The 21,315-nt window shown below is 44.5% G+C and overlaps 1 protein-coding gene across 1 annotated transcript in view; it reads left to right on the top strand.

Annotated features, from left to right (window-relative positions):
• Positions 1–15,640, top strand: part of pnpla7a (patatin-like phospholipase domain containing 7a) — a 42,574-nt gene extending 26,934 nt beyond the window's left edge. The window contains exons 25-35 of the mRNA XM_062554127.1: positions 3,033–3,151; positions 4,841–4,997; positions 5,470–5,586; positions 5,961–6,030; positions 8,084–8,200; positions 9,218–9,366; positions 10,303–10,455; positions 11,132–11,248; positions 11,785–11,869; positions 12,566–12,678; positions 13,359–15,640. Of these exons, the coding sequence (XP_062410111.1) occupies positions 3,033–3,151; positions 4,841–4,997; positions 5,470–5,586; positions 5,961–6,030; positions 8,084–8,200; positions 9,218–9,366; positions 10,303–10,455; positions 11,132–11,248; positions 11,785–11,869; positions 12,566–12,678; positions 13,359–13,508 (1,347 nt within the window). The 3' untranslated portion in view covers positions 13,509–15,640. The remainder of the gene's footprint in view (positions 1–3,032; positions 3,152–4,840; positions 4,998–5,469; positions 5,587–5,960; positions 6,031–8,083; positions 8,201–9,217; positions 9,367–10,302; positions 10,456–11,131; positions 11,249–11,784; positions 11,870–12,565; positions 12,679–13,358) is intronic.
• Positions 15,641–21,315: the final 5,675 nt, after the last annotated feature.

Genomic DNA, 21,315 nt, shown 5'->3' with positions numbered 1-21,315 from the left:
CGGAGTCAATCAGTTCTGGATGATGTATATCCAAAAAGATATCTGCAAAAAGATAGTTTTTGGTCTCATCAGACCAGAGAATGGAATCTTCACCTTTGTCACGATTGGCCTTGTTAAAGCCTAACACCTTGTCCTAACCGAACGCGATGCGAGCGAACATTATCGATAAAATCAGTTTAATTCCATTGTTTTCAATTGGAGTGTCCTGACTGAAGCGACGCGAGCAGCGCAACGTTTTTGAGAGAACTTTTGTCGGACGCCCTGCTTCTATTTATTTATTTTTTCGCTCGCATTGCTCTACTATTTTGAATGAGAAATATGGAATCCTGTGACACAACACAATGGCATATTTAACGGATTCAGTGTAGACAGACAACATTGACAGTCGCTCGCTTGGATCCGGTTAGGACAAGGTGTAAATCAGGTGATCTTGAGCTGTGCTTCAGCATTGATTTCCTGCATGGATCACCACCATGCATACTACTTCCACACAGTGATCACACCTCACTATGTTAGAAAAGCCCTTGCTCCAGTTTGACTTTCCACAGCCTAGGGCATTTCTGACGTACTTGCTTTGTGATTCTCTTCTACGTTTCCGCGATCATCACGAGATGAAAGCTCATGACAATGACCTGAACATTTCAAGGCCATAACTCATATAGTGTCTTCTTTTAACCTCTGTAGCACTTTTGCTGTGGCACTCTGACTGACGAGCAGGGATGTGTTTCTTTTTTTTTACCTCCGCCAAGGAGGTTGTATTTTCATTGGGGTTTGTTTGTTTGTCTGTCTGTCTGTCTGTTTGTCTTCGCAAGATAACTCAAAAAGTTATGGATGGGGGGGCGCTGTGGCACAGCAGGCTGCAGCGTCCATACCATTTACGGGTCCGAGTGCCCACGGGGACCCAGGTTCGAATCCGGCCTGCGGTCATGTCCCGATCCCGCCCCATCTCTCTCTCCCACTTGTTTCCTGTCTACCTCTTCACTGTGCTGTACTAATAAAGGCAAAAAGGCCAAAAAATATACTTAAAAAAAAAAAAAAAAAAAAGTTATGGATGGATTTCAATGACATTTTCAGAGAAGGTCTGAAATGACCCAAGGAATAAACGATTAAATTTGGAGTGATCCGTATAACCGTCTGGATCCAGGAGGAGGGTATGTTTTGGCTTGGCGGAGGTCTGTGCTCTCTGAGTGCTTTTTTAGTTTTTCTAGTACTCTTGCACCTCGTCCCCTTTTTCCTCAACTCTCCAGACGACTCTTTTCTGCTGACTGTGTGACCTCTCCCCCGTGGGACTTTGTGTCCGTCTGTCACTCTATTTTTGGTCTGGTCCCCACTTTCCTGCTTCTCCTTTTTAATGTCCCTCTGTCTGCCCCCCTCTCTCTGTGTTCTTCTGTCGCCATCACTGGCCTATATAGGTCACTGGTCGCCATTCCTTTCCCTCTGTCTCTGTTTCCATTGACACCATTGCTGTCAACTCTAAATCTTAGTTATTCAGTTAGATTGATGTTATTAATCTGATGGGTAGAATCTATGGATCAACTGCTCTCAATTAGCCTCAGACATTTTATTTCCATCGATTTGTGACTGAAGGATGGACTCGTTTTTGCAACATTTTCTTTTGCTCGTTTGGTAGGAGAATCATCATATCCTGAGTATGCCATAGGTCATTGGTAGTTTAATCTCCATAGAACCCCCATAGATATTAGTATAAAAGGTGTCAGATGGATTTTATTCATTTATTATATTGTAGGTTTCATATTGGAAACCTGGGACGGTGTTTGAAGTAGCCCAATTAAGCTTTATAATGCACAGAGACAGGAATAGGGTGTTTTTGCAACTACAATCAGACAACTTTTTCTCACAAGATCTGGAGGTACTGACTTGATCATTATTTCTTCACTGATCAAATACTGAATCTTAGATGATGTTCAAACTAATGCATCAATCAGTGAACCATATCAGATAAACACGTTAATGTTGCATGGTTGTCACACGTCATACCAGCCACAAAGCTATGTAGCGCAGCATGATAATTGTTCTCTGTCCATGACAGATTGATTCTTAATGGTACTACAATGCTACAATACTGTATTATGATTTCTGTTTCATGATGAAGTAGATGACTGTTCTATGATGGCACATTTAATTGGAACCCTCAAAATCGGTCATTATTATCACTGAAGATTACATCCTTGTAATGGCTTATGTTATATATGGCACTATATAAATAAAGGTACCTTACCGTACCTTATGTTGATCTAACATTACCATATTGTAGCATCACACATTGCCATATTGTACACCCCATAAAGCTAAACGTTCCATGCACAACAGGCATCTATTTATTTGTTTATTTGTTTATTAATTTATTATCAATTGACATCAATCACAGCCTGACTCTGACTGACTATGACACCCTGGTAAGTGCAAAAGACACTTGAAGGGGGAAGGGGGAGAGGAGAAGGGAAGAAGCAAACTAAGCCATCACAGAACAAGCCTAACTAAGCAGAGCAGACAGAGGTATCGCATCTACAGGTATCCTGACGATTGTAGAGAAATAAATCATGCTTACAAATGTGTCCGCTAAAGCTCTTAGTCAGCCTAATTAGCCTTTTCACAAGGAGCACGGCTAATGGCACACACCTCCTGCGTCACTCTGGCTCCCCGCTGATCTCTCGTCACGCCTCTAACCTTAAACCACAAGTCCACCACACTAATTACTACCCACCGCCACGCCTATTAAAAGGCCATGTGGCCAGCTAACAGACTCCTCTGTCTGTCTGTATTCAATGATTTGCGTGGCCGCCTGATTTAAAATGTTCTCAAGTCTAGCCACCTCTGACCGTGAGAGTTTTATGACAGAGATATACGGGGGAAGCCTCAGCGCAACCTCAGCTCTCACCGGGCCGCTTTGCTGCCCAAATGGACTCTTTTATTGGATTGATGCTGAGTTAGATGCTGGTGCTGATTTTCACAAGATGCATTTTCCCTGTGTGTCTGTGTGTGTGTGTGTGTGTACAATACTCACTCACCAGAGGGAGATGTACCAGCGCGTGTTCCAGAAGCCGGCGGACCGCCACTCTGATTTCTCCCGTCTGGCTCGTGTTCTCACCGGCAACGCCATCGCACTGATACTGGGCGGAGGTGGAGCCAGGTACACACACACACACACACACACACACACACACACACACACATACAGTACACTCATACACATTCCCTGATGTTAGCCATTATTCCGTCTCACACACTCACTCTGCAATATGCCCACCTACACTTCTGCATTTAATAATGCTATATTTGTACACCCTTATATTTTGCCATACGCACACACTCACACTGATAATTATACACAGCCTGACTCACCAACTGCACCACTGAACCTGATGGGGGGGAAAAATATAATAATCTAAGGCAATATGATGTTGAGATGGTTGTTGGGATGACGAATGTCTTTTCTGAGTCACTACTCATGTTCTGCTGCAGGCCCCCTCCCACACAGACTGTCATGGCTTCTGCTCACCTTCTCTTCAGTCATCCTCTCTGCCTCCTCTCCTCACCCTTCCTCTCTCTCTCTCTCTCTCGGTCCTGCTCATCCCTTCTTCCTCCCGCACTCGTCTTTCTCTGACAGCATTCTATCTGTCTGTCACACCTCTATCATGTTCAGGAGGTTCCTGAAAGGTTGGTTACAGATTTTCCTCTCTCCTTCCCCTCACCCCATGCTGCTATTGTGTTTCAGTCTACTCAGCTCTCAACTTTTTATATTTCATTTCTCATTCATTTCATTTTTCCCCCTCGAATCTGTCTATAATTCCCTCCTCTTCTATAATCTTTCTACCCCTTTTTCATGTCTAGCTGTGTTACTCTGCTTAGGAAATGTGTCCCAGTCCTACTTTGGTTACAGTAGCTCCCGTATAAGTGAATAGAGTGTTAAGAGAAGTGGAGTTCAACCAGTATATGTACAGTAGGTCTGTAGACCAATGCATACAGAGGTCTTCGACGCTGTAAGATCTTTGGGCCTTGTGTCCACCAATCATGGTTTTTTTTTCCGATGACAGCGCCCTTAACCTCATTTTCAGAGCGCTTTGGTCAAGTGTTTATTGTTGCTAGTTTACCAAAAAGCGACAGAGAGGTAACCTTGACGAGCCCATCGCTGTTTTAGATTTCAACTTTCACCGCTCTTAGTGCTGAAAAAAAAAGAAAGGGTCAGCGACGAGGGCTTTTTCCGCAGAGGGCGCTGAGCGCTGTGAACATAGGATGTCTTTAGAAAAAGCTGCCGTCGGCACAAAAAAACGTGATTGGTGGACATTGGTGGCCCTTATCCAGTAGACCTCATAGATCACTGACCCGGATTTACGTTAGGTCCGGCTGCGTGCCGCTACAGCTGTGACACGGTTGCCTCGATGACCTCTTGCCAAAAAACTCCAGTCAAAAGTTTTGTGACTCTACCAAGTGTCCAGCGGCATCATGTTTCAGAAGCATGACAGAGGTGCCCCATTGTAGCACGGAGAGCGTTTCTGGGACGCTTCTGAAAGCAATGTCGCAGTCGGAATGGAATGCGGCTGGACCTGCTTTAAATCCGGAGTACGGCTGTGCCCCGACTACCTCAGGAATTCCTGAAAGGCTTCAGAGCGTTCAAATGTAGATCTCAAGGTTCAAGGTTCAAGATACTTTATTGCCATTTATGTTAAAAAAAAAAAAAAAAAAACATATAGGAATTTGTTTCAGCAGTTTTGTTTCAGATCTGTGAGTGAGCACTCGTGCATGGTCCTCTCATGTCATTTCTCTCTGTCCCTCATCTCTTTTTTGTCTCTTGTTCTCCCTGTTTGTCTGCCCGTCTCAGGGGATGCTCTCAGGTGGGCATCCTCCGCGCCATGATCGAGGCGGGCATCCCCGTGGACCTAGTGGGGGGCACCTCCATTGGCTCCATGATGGGGGCGCTCTACGCCGAGGACCGCAGCCACAGCCGCATGCGCATACGGGCACGGGAGTGGGCCGTGGTGAGACGCCTGAAACACACACACACACACACACACACACACACACACAATACGCATACATCCATCCACACATCCAAGCAAATACATACATCCACACATTGCCCTACACACTTGGTACAAACAAACAAACAAACAAACAAAAAAGGTTAAATATATGTATATTTTATGCATGTTACATGACACAAACAGATGTGCATGTGTGCCATACCAAAACTACTCACTGCATCATTTCAAAAAAGCCATGCACATGTTTGCTGTTTAAAAATAAGAATGCCCTACCAAGGACTTTTTCAGACATAACAGGACAGGAGTAATTTTATCATCTTCTCAGAATTAATCACCCACCAGGTTTCTCAGTAAAACCTGCGGCCTTTGGAGTGTTTTAGAGGTCATCTTGAAATTGCCTCCCCCTGCGGCTCGTCAGCCTCCATGCCGACGCTGACCCGTGTGTCTGACCTCTGTCTCTGTCCAGGAAATGACTTCCGTGTTCAAGAAAGTGCTGGACCTGACCTACCCCATCACCTCCATGTTCTCTGGAGCAGCCTTCAACTCCAGCATCAGCAACATCTTCAAAGGCAAGCAGATCGAGGTCAGTTCCTGCCATTCTCTGATACCCCCCCCCCCCACACACACACACACACACAGACAGACAGACATACATACAGTACACACACTCACACACATTATTCTCCCAATTTCCCTCTGTGTGATGTGATATGCCCCCCAACACGCACACACACACACACACACACACACACACACACACACACACACACAGACCTTATTCTCCCAATGGAAAGTCAGAGGCCACAGAGTGATGTTTCCTCCTGTATGATTTTGTCTGTGAGGACTGAGGGTTACAGTATGTCGGTACAGTATGAGGTGTTGATAACGACAGTGGTGGTATGAGGTCAGGTGGTAAATGGGTCCGTGTGGTGAATGTGTTTGTTGCTTGTCGAACAGGACCTGTGGATCCCCTACTTCAACATCACCACTGACATCACTAACTCCACCATGAGGGTACACACAGACGGTGAGCTTCACTCTGATCTCGTTCTTGTCTGTCAGCCTTGTCATTTAACATTCACCTTTTCCTCCGTGCGCTAGCTTTGGTCTTCCAGCCCTGGCTTTGATGACTGAGTATACTGTAGCTACTATACTATACAGTACGTAAGGGATAATGTATAGAATGCCTGTCATTATCGGGAAATAGGTCCCGACAGGGCGAACCGGACCCCGATGCGAAGCGTTCTATACATTATCCCGCTTATTATACGCCTACTTGCCAAAGCGAGAAAAGAAACTTAACACAGTGTGTCTTTAGCATTGACTTGGCTACCGTTTCGTGGTTCCATTAATAAAATAAATAGTTCACCACACAGATAGAAGTTGACAGTTTCAGGTGTTGCTTGGCAACATCTTACTAGCTGAGTTTCACTTTCAAAAGAAATTCCATTGCAATAAGCAAATGTATTTGTTGCGGATTGATATGAAACAGAATTAGAGGCACAAAACCCATTTTCCTTGACAGCAGTCTGTTATCGCAACGGTCTGTTATCTTAATATCAGACCTCCGAACATTGGGAAGGCCTATTCAAGTGAATGGAGCATTCTACAGCATTATGAAGAGCTGTGTAATAATCTATACTATATGACTGAGTGCACAGAGTAACTATTTACAGTATAGTCGCTCTCTAGCAACTCTCTTCTGTTTTGCTCTTTTGGTCTTTCAGCCCTGGCTGAGTATAACTACTATACTATATTATACTACTATGCTATACTATACTGTATGACTGAGTATGCAGTGTAACTATTTAATGTATCGGAGTGATTATTTGCACCCGGGTGTAAATAGTGGAATGGAGGCATTTTCTTATTTGCACCCAAACCGGAAATGCGTGCTATCCAACATAGCGGGACCATCTTGGCAGGAGATGGCCTACCTAAATCTAACAAGTTAGGATTATTAAAACTATATTTGAGATGGGAAAGTGGTGCTAAATTTCCACAAACTTTATTCAGTGAACGGGTAAAGCCGTCCGTTTGCAAGCACAATCAAGAAACACGATCTTTTTGTTTTGTTTACCGTTACCTAGCAACCCCAACAAGTGAGTCAATAATTAGTATTCTCCCCTTCATTATCAACGGGGCGCAGTACAGCGGTAAAGTGACTGATTTACCATGCTCGAGGTGCTGGGTTCGATCCTCTGATTAATTTTTTTTTTTTTTGCCTGCCAAAGTACGCACCATGACTTCTTTTTTCTTAGATGACGTTACCTCGCGGCAAATAAGAGTTTGTGCTTTTTGAACCTGTCAAAGATTTCCTGGTTTTATTTCAGTTATGAGTAGAGTTAAGTAGAAGTAGGCTTCAGTAGTTGTTAGAAAGGTTGTGTTTTGACTTTGAGCCCCCAACGCTGCCTGGAAGGCGCTTAGGCGTGGGTTAAGGTTAAGGTTAGGGTTAAGGTTAGGTTAAGGTTAGGGTTAAGGTTAGGGTTAAGGTTAGGTTAAGGTTAGGGTTAAGGTTAGGAGTAGGATTAAGTGTTTTTAAGTCAAGTGGCAGCGCTGCCTGGAAGACAACTCAGAAAACAACTCTTTAAAGTAGCTTGTCTTTGATGAAGCTACCACATGACCACTCATTACCCTAATATTTGTATAATCACTTCCAAGTAACCCAGACATGGCAAAACAGCTAAAAACTGTTCAAAACTATTAGGCCTGGCCTACTGTAGAGCTGGTAAATACACAGGCCTATTGACAGAGAACATGGATGTTAGACATCGGGTGCAAATAGTATTGTTGATTATTACACTATTTACACCCGGGTGTAAATAGTAATGTTGATTATTACACTATTTACACCCGGGTGTAAATAGTAATGTTGATTATTTGCACCCGGGTGTAAATAGTAATGTTCATTATTTACACCCGGGTGCAAATAGTCTCTGCCTTAATGTATAGTCCCTCTCTAGCAACTCTCCTCTGTTTTGCTAACTCTAGTTACTCTCTTAACTCTAATTCTAATTTTATCTTTGCTTCTCTCTCTCCCTCTCTCTTTCTCCCTCCCTCCCTCGCTCTCTCTCTCTCAGGCTCTCTGTGGAGGTACGTGCGTGCCAGCATGTCCCTGTCTGGCTACCTGCCCCCGCTGTGCGACCCCAAAGACGGACACCTGCTGATGGACGGTGGCTATATCAACAACCTGCCAGGTGCCCTTATAGAGCCAATAACCCCTCCGCCGCTAGCACCACATCCGTTATTGCCTCAGCCATAACACAAGAGCAATGCATAGATGTGTTCATAATATCCATAAAACACACACACACACACACAAACAAATACAAATATACACACACACACACAAATAAAAATACACACACACACACACACACACACACACACACACACACATACACACAAACAAATACACACACACACACACACACACACACACACACATACACAAATACAAACACACACACACACACACACACACACACACACACACACACAAATATATACACACACACACACACACACACACACACATACACACAAACAAATACAAACACACACACACACACACACACACACACACACACAAATATACAGACATACACACACACACACACACACATTCTGACACCTGCATTACACAGATAAAGCAGCATTGGTTTTGGAAATGCAATATCGTAAAGTGATGTTTAGTGAGGGCTATGAAAAGTAAATGAGGTTTCATGAATGTGTAGTGCTCCATGTTTATTCGTTCTGGTCTGGTGAATGTGAGACTAAGTCAAAGTCAGATCAGTGATCTTCCATTATGTGTGGTCGTTGTTCACAGGCTTTCCTGTGAATATTGCCCTGTAACAGTGGAAAGACCTGATTGGTGTTTTCAGCTAGATTTGCTGTACATTGTTTCCTGTACATTGTTTTTGCGTTTATGGGAATGATGATGTATTACAAAATGTACAAAAAACGTGTCGATATACTTAATGTAAAGTACTGTAAGTTTTGTCTGATTTGAGAAGCACAGTATGTTGTAGCAATTTCAGAGATGATCCAGTAATATTAAGATCTATGCTGTGTGTGTGTGGCCAAAAATTATAGAGATATTCTTTCACCATGTCTCTCAACTGTAAATGCACATACGTGGTCATTTCCCCATAATCCTTGCATTTAATCTTGGTCTTTGTTTCACTTGGATCCTCTATTTCCCTCACTAACAGCTGATGTGGCGCGTTCCATGGGGGCTAAGGTAGTGATTGCCATAGACGTGGGCAGCCAGGATGAAACCAACCTCACCAACTATGGGGATGCACTCTCAGGGTGGTGGCTGCTATGGAAACGCCTCAATCCCCTTGCCGAGAAAGTCAAGGTGATGGACATGAATGTGTAGGAGGTGTGTGTGTGTGTGTGTGTGTGTGTGTGTGTGTGTGTGTGTGTGTGTGTTTTTGTGTATGTGTGTGTGGGTTTGCATGTAGGTATGTGTGTGGGTATGAATCGTGAGTGTGTGTGTGTGCGTGTGTGTGCATTATGAGTGTGTGTGTGCGCGCGCGTACGTATATGTGTGTGTAATGAACACTGCACCTACATAATACGTCAGCCACGACTGTTACGTTGAGAATTGACTTAATTAAGCCAATGGAGAAGTAAGTGTAGTTAATTAGTGATCTACACGCATTCAATTAAAGAGTGCTGCACACCAGGAAAAATAATGAGCTGCCTGTGACCTGTATCTGATCTGCATCTCATAGAGGGAACTGTCATGTGCGGTACTCGGTCTGTAATGCAGATGCAGGACACTATGTACAGTAACTATACAGCTGAATGCAGCTGGATACCAAAGTTGCATTCATGTTCCAGGGTATTATCATTAGGCAGTGTCAGCAAAACGCCCTTGTCCTATCTCCCAAATTAATTAAAATGTAACCGAACAGACCTGGCCAATTTAGTGAAGCCTTAACATTTGAGTTAATGAAATGAAATGCTGAAATAATCTACTCCTACTGGTTGCACCCCATTTATTATCGTTCCATGTCTGTTGGTGAGTTTTCTGTAACATTTTGGACATTATATCAGCTGCAGCAATTTGTGGAGACAATTAGTGAGACAAATGTGCTGTGGTGTTGCTATGACGTTCACGCATATGGTTGTGCACGTGTAGTGCACATGTGTTGTGTATGTCAGCCGTGAAAGGGCATGCTGTGTCTTTGAGCTTCCGTGTGTGTGTCTGTGTGTGTGTGTGTGTGTGTGTGTGTGTGTGTGTGTGTGTGTGTGTGTGTGTGTGTGTGTGTGTGTCTCTCCGTCGCAGGTGCTGAACATGGGAGAGATCCAGACGCGGCTGGCGTATGTGTGCTGCGTGCGGCAGCTGGAGTCTGTGAAGAACAGCGACTACTGCGAGTACATCCGCCCCCCCATCGACCGCTACCGCACTCTGGAGTTTGGGAAGTTCGACGAGATTGCGGTGAGTCTGTCCTCATTCTCCCTGTGTCCCATTCAGCGTCCTCATAATGAACCCGGCATCCTTATGATGAACCCTTCACTCGGAAACAGGGGACCATTGGTCCATCGATTGCGAATCTTTAAGTGAAAGGAATGTAAATTTGAAGCGAAATCGATTAAAAGCCATGACAATGAATGTGTTATGGAGCCCATTCACATGAAACATTGTGTGTGTGTGTGTGTGTGTGTCGAGCTTTAAGTTCTCAGGAACTGTGCCAGAACTCTGGTGTGGGCCTGTGGCTATTCAAGATTTGCACATAGTGCAAAAGTATATAGTTGTGTGTACACTGTACAGTCTTAGCTAAATCTGTTTGTGCACTTCATTTCTTCCTTAGAAGTGATTTAAATCAGTGTATTTTTCTGTATACAGGTAGTTGCAGGATTTTGGTATGTAATAGAGTACAGCAAAAAGATCAAAAACTGTTTTTCTGGGCAGTCGTATCAGCGTATCAGTTTCAGAGATGAAAAATGAATCTGTCTAAGAAAAGAACACAATACGTAAAATGGAAGAGGCCCGATTATATTATTACACACTTCTAAACCCACTCAACAATGTTTAGGAAGTAACAGTAGACTATTACAAAGTCCAGACCTAAAAGCCATCTCCGCAAAGCTCTGAAATGTGTGTGTGTTCTCAGGAGGTGGGCTACCAGCACGGGAAGACAGTGTTTGACGTGTGGTCCCGCAGCGGTGTGGTGGAGAAGATGTTGAGAGACAGGCACCAGGAGGAGTTCCACAACACCAAGAGCAACAACGTGAGACGCCACACACACACACACACACACACACACACACACACACACATACAGTACACACACTTCTTTTCATTTGGTAGCTTGTTGTGTCCCAAATAAGATTGAGATTTCAACTGTTGAACTGTGCCATATGATGTGAGTGCTGATTTTCCTCAACAACTAATAATTATGGGAAATAATTGTTCTGATTTTGCTTGCTTTCTCTTCGGTGTTTGCATAATGCACATGCTGCAGTGCTGGACAGTACTTTTCAATAGACGGGACTACAGTAATTTCCTGTGTGTTAGCCACATTGTGTATAAGCCGCAGAACAGTGTTTAGAAACAAAAACATAATAATACCATATCAACTGCTCCCGTGTAGTAACCTCATAGCTGAAGAATTTTTGCAAAATCAATGTGTAAGCTAATAGTTGGGAAATTACGGTAATGAATTTCATACCTCTAACCTCAGAAAGAGTTAAAATAGCAGCACGTGTCGTGGTGAAATTGTTGTGTCTGACTCTGGCTGGTTGTTTTCGTCTTGTATCTGCACAGGTGGTCACCTGTCCTAATGCCTCGTTCACTGACCTGGCTGAGATCGTCTCGCGCATCGAGCCCGTCAAATCAACTCTAGTGGACGGTAAGAGCAGAGGCCAGCTGAAGGTCCTTCCCTTAGTTTAAATGTGACGCCTCCTGATGCTCCTCTGTTGGCACTTTATTTTCCTCCTGGAATCTTACTTTTACTGTTTTTTTTTTTTTTTTTTTTTTTACAAGGGCATGCAAATAAGGTTGATTGAAATCATTTTCACATTTAAATACATTATTGTGATTTTAAGCAAGTGTTTCTGTTAAAGTTGCTCTGCCAATCTTGCATTTGCATCCCACGGCAATGCACTGTTCCTCGCTTGATAGGGAGCATGTCCTTTTTTAATTTGCCTTAAATTACAAATTACACAGTACTGTGATCTTCTTATAGACCACAACATAACAAGAGGAGGCAGACAACGAAACTTTCATATGAATTTTAAGTAATTTATTAAACCTTAAATAAAATGAAAGAAATGTCTAGGGGGTTCAAATGAATAAATGAATTTAGGTAGATGGCATGTTGTTGGGGAGTGAGTGCAAATACTGTATGTGTGCCTTCAGAAAGGGTGTCATGTTAAAAATGAGAAAGAAGCGTGGGCTGGAGCTAAAAGGTGCTGAGGTGCTTGCAGACCCACACCTGACACCAGGTGATCGCGCCGCTGATGCACCATGCACACTGATTCACGTTTAATGAAGTTGAACTGAAACCCGACTCTTCACGTGTGCTCTGGCCCCCTTCTCCCTCCAGAGGAGTCGGACTACCACACTGACTACGAGGAGGAGCTGGTGGAGAGCGCTCTCTCAGACCTGGAGCTCACAGGTCGCTACGGAGACCACACCGAAGAGGAAATCGCAGATACGGTAAAGACAAGACAGCACCCATACCCCATTCCCCTCCATCCTCCTCCATCCACGCCATGGCCTATAAATAACGGACTGTAACTTCTCCGTTCACTTCTCCGAGTGTAGGTATAGTTAAGATGACGATGTCTGGATGGAGTCTGTATTTGTCCTATCGGTGGGTGTGCGGCTGCATGTTAAGTAATTAGCCAGGGGCAGGTGTTTTTATCTTCTCTTTCTCTCATAATCTATGAAGAGCTCAACTCAGTTGCATTCCACCTGGGGCCAATTAGTAGTTCAGGAAGAAAGGAGGCGTTGAGTTGATTACACGCCAGGTATATATATTTTTGCCTCATCAGGGCTGAAGAAAGAGAAGTTAAGGCTAACAATAGCATGATTACATGATCAGTAATACTGCTTTGTAGTGGAAGGACACGTCTACCTGTTTTAAAGGCAGGGCTACACCGTCACACCGTCTTCGGAGATATCCAAACTCTCAGCGTGTTACATGGACCGTCTGGCTGCTGAGGTGATTTTTACAGGGCTGATTTGACAGGGCCTTGCGCTACCCAGCGAAGGCAGAATGAATCTCAAGCCAGCAGCATTGCACTGAGGTTGCGCCATCTGACATGGACTTCCTTGACACCGGACTGAGCTCGTTGTCCATTAACAGCCCACTACCTCTGTATCCTCTTCCTCAGGACGAAGAGTTGGAGCCGCTCCGCCAGCGCAACTCTTCACCTCCCGTGGAGAACCTGGGGCCTTCCTCTCCCCTCCTCAGCCCTGACACCGACACCTCCTCCAGCCTCAGGCCCAGGAAGGGCCAGAGATCCACACCAGCCAGTCCCTGACCAGACCTGACCTGACACACACACACACACTCACACATGCACTCACACACAGACATACATGCACACACAGTGAGTCGGATTGAATTATTCACCTTCCTTCCCCCCACACACAAACACAAACAAGCAAACAACTTACTAAGAATACATAAGTATTTATGTATGTTGTCAGGAATACTTATAGCCTGAGCCTTAGACACACACACACACACACACACACACACACACACACACACACACACACACACACACACACACACACACACACACACACACACACACACACACACACACACACACACACATACACACACAAAGTGAGTTGGATTGAACTCCTCTGAGTTACTACCCCAACTCCAGTATTCCAGAAGCACTTGAGAATACTCAGCACAATCATGGACATTATAACACAATAGCATTAGCCTTCCTGTGCAGCCTCCCAAGTCCAGCATGAAGGGAATGCTCATTTGCCTATGCTAACCCCTTAGCCTTGTATCAGGCTAAAGTGCGGTCCAGTCATTTGGGACTGGAGGTGTTTTGGATGTTATTGGTCTCCCATCGGAGGGTAGTTCTAGCCTCCATTAGTTAGGACGTGCTATTTTACATAATGTCTGTAGGATAGGGTTAGGTGTAGATGTATTGTTTTTATTTGTTTACCCGTTGGCTCATTTGTAGGATTTATTTTTTCAACCCAGTGTCTGAAGAAATCTTCCACATGATGGTAAAGTGTTAATTTCCCCAAACAGCTAATAATTATGGGAAATAATAATATGATTTTTCTCAAATCACTTACTAATACGACTAGATCGTCCAGATGCCTTCTCAGATTGTCTTTTTTTGATACAAAAAGCTTGAATATTTACATGTTTTGATGTATGCAACAAATATATGCAAAGACACATCCAGTAGAGCTGGACAGTACATTTCAATGGACAGTCCATAGACTTGACTAACGAAGAATGATTTCATACCTCTAACCTCTGACACACAGACACACACTAACACACACACACACATACACACTATTCTCACATACTGTAAGCCTATCAATGCAACAATTGTTTGACCAAGGATACCATGTGTACCTCGGGCCTCAGAAACAATGCAATCTAGCCAGCACAGAGAAGTGCCTTTGCATTTACCCATTAATCATGATAATGTGATTACTCCTAACATTGATGCATCGTAGGTGCTCTAGGCTTCAGATGTCTCACGTATACACTATTTAGTATGATTAAGTAATAATGAATATTATGATAGACTGGAAGGTTTTTGATGTGAACAATTCAAGCATGAATCAAGCATGTAAGTGAATTGTCATCAAGCTTTGGCTAGCAAAACCAAAGAGTGGTTGAAAGGCCTGTTTGGAAGTCATGTAGTTTGCAGAGAAAGTTGGCACGGTCCTTCCCTCAGCACCTGTGTCCATTCCAGCCGAGACTAAATGATTCTTTGTCCCTGTACACTCACGGACTTCAGTCTCTAGTGTCCTTGGACATGAATCATGCCTTCTACTGAGCAATCACTGTTCTCCCCATTGTTATTGAATGTGACCTTGTCTGGTGTAGGCACTGTTCTCTCTGCACCATCTTGCGCAGAAACATCATAAGAATTGGTGGTCTGGACACAAGGCCTGAAAGAGCTCGAAAGAACAACCGTACTGTGTATTGGGGTTGCTGTCCTGGGGGGGTATTCCAGGTATGTACAAACAATGTAGTGACCAACCTGGGTAAGTTAATTCCGGGTAAGAGGTAAATCTCCTACAACAAGAGCCCAAAGGCATTGTTTTGTTAGGAGAATAAAGCCATACAGCTCTTCTATTAGGAGGTTTACCACTTACTCTGGGTTAACTTAACCAGGTTTGTCGCTAAACCACCTACAGTACTTGGAATACCCCCCTGACAGTTTCCATTGTTTGGGGGAAAAGTCTTGGTGATTGTGCAAGAAGTGTAACGTGAATACTGAATTGCCATGGAGAGTGTTTTTGTGAAGCACTTGTTATATAAAAGAGAAGGGTATTTGAGTTGTAAAAAATGAGACATTTTGTGATGTTTTGTATTATTGTTTACTACCTAACAGATGAGGTGCAATGACATCACCCCTGTTCAACATTTATTAATAAAACCATATGTTACATACGTGACTGTTTCTTTGTCGTTTTGGTCTTCTTTAATACAGGCTGTACCTTGAGCCGGCTGAATGGCTGAATGTGTCAGATCTGTTTTCCTCGACGAGTGATGACCTTTGGAGTTGTGACAGCTCTGCATACTCATGTGGTCACTCTGATCTTTGAGTCATCGGGAAGTGCAATGAATGGATGGCCTCATGAATGGCCAAAGTGGCCGCTGACTTAAAGTCTGTTGGAATGGTGCCATTTGGACACTCGTCACTACTCAACGCTGCAAGGTCCTGAACTTCACTGCTACCGAACACCAACTGAAAGCAGACTGATTGTGAATACCGGAAACATTTTGGGTTTGGTTTTGATGTTTTTTGATGATTTTTTTTTTAGGTGGCTGCACCATCCTATAGGGCCCAATTTCTGACAGGATATCTGATTTGTTGGAGCGGTTCGCCACCCAAGCCATTCTTCAAGACCGTATAAATGACCTTCCTATCATCTCGGCTTTTTCGATCCTCTATCACCGCAGTGCATAGAAGAGGGACATTTTATTAGATTTTTTTTTTTTTAGAACTCCAGCTGAGTGGCTCTCCTGTGTTCACACGAGTCTCACAGCCAGCCGCTACCACAGCCACTCCCCCATTACACTACTCTGCAGTCTGACCTGAGGGCTAATATAAGCTAATGGCTAATTATGAAGATGAATGGAAAGCGAAGGGGGCCGGATAGCACTGTGAAGTCTAATGCAACCAACAGTCCTCAATCAGTGTCAGCCTCTTGCACCTTACTGGGTCTATCATGTGCCAACTGCCTGTCTGAGCTCTGAGGCCATGCCTCGTGCCTGTAGAGGAACGTTCGAGCGGCAGGTTTTTATCTAGGCTAAAATCCTCTGGAGTAGATAAAGACTGTCGAGAGATTACTGAAGCGGAGGCTGATTAGTCTGCTGTCTTTAAGATGGGGAAACTGGGTAATTTAGCACCACACTGCTGGCCTATCTCTCCTTAATCCAGTCACTGTCTCTGTTCCTCCACCAATATGGTATGAGTCCAGTGTGTGTGTGTGTGTGTGTGTGAGAAAGCGGAAGAACATCTGTCTGTTGCCCACACAGCATGGCATTGTTTCTCCAGTCAATGCTGTTGTGACTCAGCCAGTAGCCAGTATGTGCAAACAGATGCAGTGGAGGCATTTGCATCTCCAGTCCTGACTGTACTGACATGCCATGTCTCATATGTGTGATAATATCTCAGGCAGTGTGTGTTGTGTCACAGTGTTTTTTGTTCCGACACACACACACACACACACACACACACGCACACACACACTCACACTGTGTAGAGGATTTTAATCTCATCCATCATTCTCTAGGTGTACAATACGTTGAGTGATTCTTCATCTTTCATTTCCCTGTCTTTAAATGATAAATGGTCACGGATGACACATCAGTCGCATCTAAACAAAATGCTGCACTCTCTTGCGTTGCCAGAGCTCAGGCACCCACAAAGAAACTAGGCCAAATCCCGAACCTCAGGGCAGAGTTAAGAGGTCTACTTACACATGTGAGCACCCCTCCCTTGCTCTCCTCTGCCCCAAAAAATACTCCCATCTCTTCCCATCCCCAGCATCCCTCTTGACATCTCTGCCTTATGCTCTAAAAGTACCGTTAAGTGCTGATTTAAGACCAATTTCGTGGGTTGTCTTACAAGCCTTGCACTTTACCTTACCTGAAATAAAATGGCAGAGGTAGTTTGCAATTTTAATAGGACCACCAGACTATTTTTAATGCTCTTGAGTGCTCTTCTGCTTCGCTCTGAGCATCTGATAATCCCAGAAGATGGCCTGCTTCATTTTTTGGTTCTAGACTGTTACTCAAGACAGGTGCTTCTGTGCACTATCAATAATGTTTCACATAATGATAAGAAGTTGTTATAGGTTCAACGTACAGTGACTTCTTCTGAACTGGAAACTGAACTTTTCAGCTCATCTCTGGGATTCATACATAAGATGCCAGGACTATAAATATTCATCACCTATTTTTGTATAGAAAAGATTTCACAGTGAAGCCGGCCAGGATATATATTCTCTGGTCTTCTAAATATATAGGGATTATCCCACACATGGCATGCCTGTTTTAGCAGATCCAGGTTAAAGTGGCATGTCCCATCCTCCCACTCTCTCAGCAAACTCCCTGCGGTGCCTAGTTTGCTACCTCCACAACCTACCCCCCACAACTTCAGCCACTCCTTCCCTCTGTGAGATGGGCAAAGGAACCCAAATGATCCCCCCCCCCCCCGCCCCATTTGAGCAGGAGGAGAGGTATATATAGGAGAGGGGGGTTGAAGATGAGGCGGCAGAAGTAGTTTTTGTTGTTGTTGTGGAACCTGGCTTGAGGCTGGAGCTGGTGCTGGGGCTTTACTGTTATTTGCTCGAGGATGCTGTGGTGGTGCTGGTGCTTGTGCTGTGCTGAGCCCACCCCCACTCTCGAGGTGTAGGGAAGGGGGTGTTTGAGCAGCAGCAGGAGCATTTAAAGCGCTGGCAAACAAACACAGGCTTATGGGATGTGGGTTGTTTGTTGTGCGTGTTTGCGTGAGTGGCTATCCCAGTTTCTAAGGATTGCTGCACAGCATTCCACTTTTAGCTTAAGGTTTTCTGAAATGAAGTGTTCAGTGTAAATTGAAGAGACATGGATTCTCCAGACGCAATACTTAAGGGCCAACATTTGAGCCTTTCTTCCACTTTTGACTCAAGATCTGTGAGACTGACCATCAGACCAAATCATGACATCCTTTAACAGGATCGAGAAAAAACAAGGACCAGTTCCCGAAAAGATCCCAAAAACTTTCTGTGCCTCTCTGTTCTCATCCTCTAAATATTTCATTTTGCAGATTTCTTTGAATGTGGTTCTCCTCCCCTTTGGAAGAGACAGCGGGAGTTTGGGCGAAGGGGAGGGGTTGGGTTCGTGGTGCTACCAGAGCATGACGCCCAAACGTGACAGCGCAACAATGATGCAGCAGAATACCCATGATGAGTTCCTACAGTCACCACTAGGGGGACCAGAGGACATGGAGCAGGGGCACAAGAAAACAGAGAGAGAGAGAGAGAGAGAGAGCGAGAGATGAAGAGAAGTATGAGCTACTACTCGCTGAGGACAACAGGGGAGAAGAGAAATGAACGAGGACAGAAAAGAGAAAGACAAATGGTCAGAGAGGACGTGCGGCGGGTCCGTCCCCCTCGGCCTGGCGTCCATGATTGAGAGGCATCTTGCCCGCACGGGGGGAGTTCTTGTGTAGAGACACCCCCACCTACCCCTCGCGTCTGCTGCGTCCCTCGCAGGAGAGCCATCTCTGCTGTCACCGCTAATGAGCTAATGTCAGCAGGCAGAATATTTGGGTCAGAATAAGGGAGAGAGGGGATGAGTGAGGAGGAGAGAGGGGAAAAGGAAGAGCCTGTTGGGGAAGAAGATGCACATTTGGATAGGAACAGATCCGTTGGACACACAGGATTATGTCGCCTATAGGTTTACTGGGTTTATCTGCATGGGAGAGAGAGAGACACACAGCGGGGATAAGCATGTAGGGCTGCACGGGGAGGTGCGTCTAGTTAAGACTGGATTTGACCAGCGAGGGAAATGGAGATATGGGGAGAGGGGGGGAAAAGATTCTCAGAGAAAAGCCAGAGAAAAGGGATCAGGATCCCACCGATAACAGTACACCCACTAGACTGCAGTCGCAGTTGCTTTTTCTATCCCTGGCTATTTCTGTTAAACCCTAATGCTCATATCTCTTCTTCCCCGTGACATCGACCTCTCTTTTATTGTACACTCCCACATACACACACTCCCTTGCCACCTTGCTCCAACTCCCTCCCACCCCCTCTCCCCTCTCCCCTTCCCTCCCAACCCCCCAGCATTACCTCTCCCTGTCCCTCTTTCTCAGTCATTCATCTCCCAATTTAAAAACAGAACAAAACAGGTAAGTGGGTCACTTCGCTGCTGGTGTCGGATCTCCCTCCAGCTCTGACGCAGTTGCTGCCCTCCGCAAGCACACACAAACACACACACAAACACACACACACAAACACACACACACACACACACACACACACCTCTGCTGCAGCAGCTCAATACGTCTGACCATCTTTATTAGATGTAATAAAACTCACCGGCCGTGCAGGACCTGGACGTGTGCAAGGAATATAGAATAACCTCCTCACACTCTTTCAGAGGAATGGCACTGAAGCATTTTCGGTCTGGTCTGAAACAATAACAAAAACAACACAAATGTTTGTTTTTTTTTCCTGGTGAAATTGCATTGATGGCAGGAAGGTCAAGGTCAAACCGGTCCCCTAAATAATGAATGTAATCTAAATTATTTGGGGCCATTTTGTTTGTTTATTTGAGTTTATTTACATCCGCCGTCTTGTCTGCGTCATTCCCATTTCCATATGTTGACCTTCCCTCTATGACTGCTATTGTTTGTTTTGTTCTAAAAAGCTTTTTAAAAGCTTGAAAGGGGTGATATCTTTTCAAATTATTTGAATTTGCCAGCTGTGACTGTGAGCAGACATACACACTGTGTCAATAGTATACGACCATTGTGCTCGAATTTGTTTGAATGAATTGACAGGGTTATATTTGGGCTGGCTTGTTTCTACGCCACCGTATGTTTGTTATGGAACATATTTGGGTATGCACTACACTACACTTGCAGAATTTGGCCATTTTGAGCTGATCCTGAATGAATAAACAAACTAACGAACGAATGGCTAGATAATTAAATGAATATATGAATTAATCAATCAATCAATGAAGAGCAGAGGAGGGTAAAATAGAGTCATTGCCTCATCCATGGAGTAACTGATTGATGATTGGAATGGGTCTAGCCTATAGGTCATTCCGGACTCTCCTATCACTGCTGGACCTGCTGGACTGGACTGCTGGACCTGCTGGACAAAATGGCTGCTCATTCCCAGTAGACTGTGCAGAGACTGTACTACGGTGAGGGCAGGACAGCATGACTTCTCAGGCTGCTGACACCTGGTGATAAAATTATAGTGTCTAGACTCTGCACAGGGAATGACTTTCTTAAGATCACTGAGGTCATGAAATGTGCTTCTGCTTCCAGAAACATTTGTACAGGCTGGGGGGGGGGGGGGGGGGGGGGGAATGAAGGCCTCTTTTATATCCTCATTTGATCACTTTGCTGTCCAGCAAAGTGTTTTTTTTCCAAGCCTTCTCTCGGCTTCATGTTATCATGTGAGTAACTTTTTATTAAGTGAAAACAGAGATAATAAGAGCAATGTTGTTTTCGGTGCGTCGGGAATCTTTGCTACAGATATTATGTAATTTAACAGCCATTTTTGTGTTCTGTAATTCCCTCATACTCTCTCTCTCTCTCTCTCTTTCTGAACCCACTAAATGGACCCGGTCTCTGAAGGGTTCCTGCTCGCTGACTGGGCAGCTCATGCAGAAGATTTACCCTCCCCTTCACAGCACAGCAGGGCCTGATTGACACCATTTGTTGGAGGGTAAGTTGTGCTGAGGGCATGAGGCATGAGTGTGAGGGGGGCCTAGAGCTTTTTTTTATTAACGCCGATAGAGACATTTGAACAGATATCTGCTTTTGTATATGCTAATTTAACTGATGAAAGTAGGCTTGCCAATGAATGCTTGGTCATTCGAGTGATTTATTTGAG

The sequence above is a fragment of the Sardina pilchardus genome, chromosome 14 (genome assembly GCF_963854185.1).
Source record: "Sardina pilchardus chromosome 14, fSarPil1.1, whole genome shotgun sequence".
Classification (NCBI taxonomy): Eukaryota; Metazoa; Chordata; class Actinopteri; order Clupeiformes; family Clupeidae; genus Sardina; species Sardina pilchardus.
The sequence above is the reverse complement of the archived record's forward strand: the minus strand, read 5'-3'. Positions and strand labels throughout refer to the sequence as shown.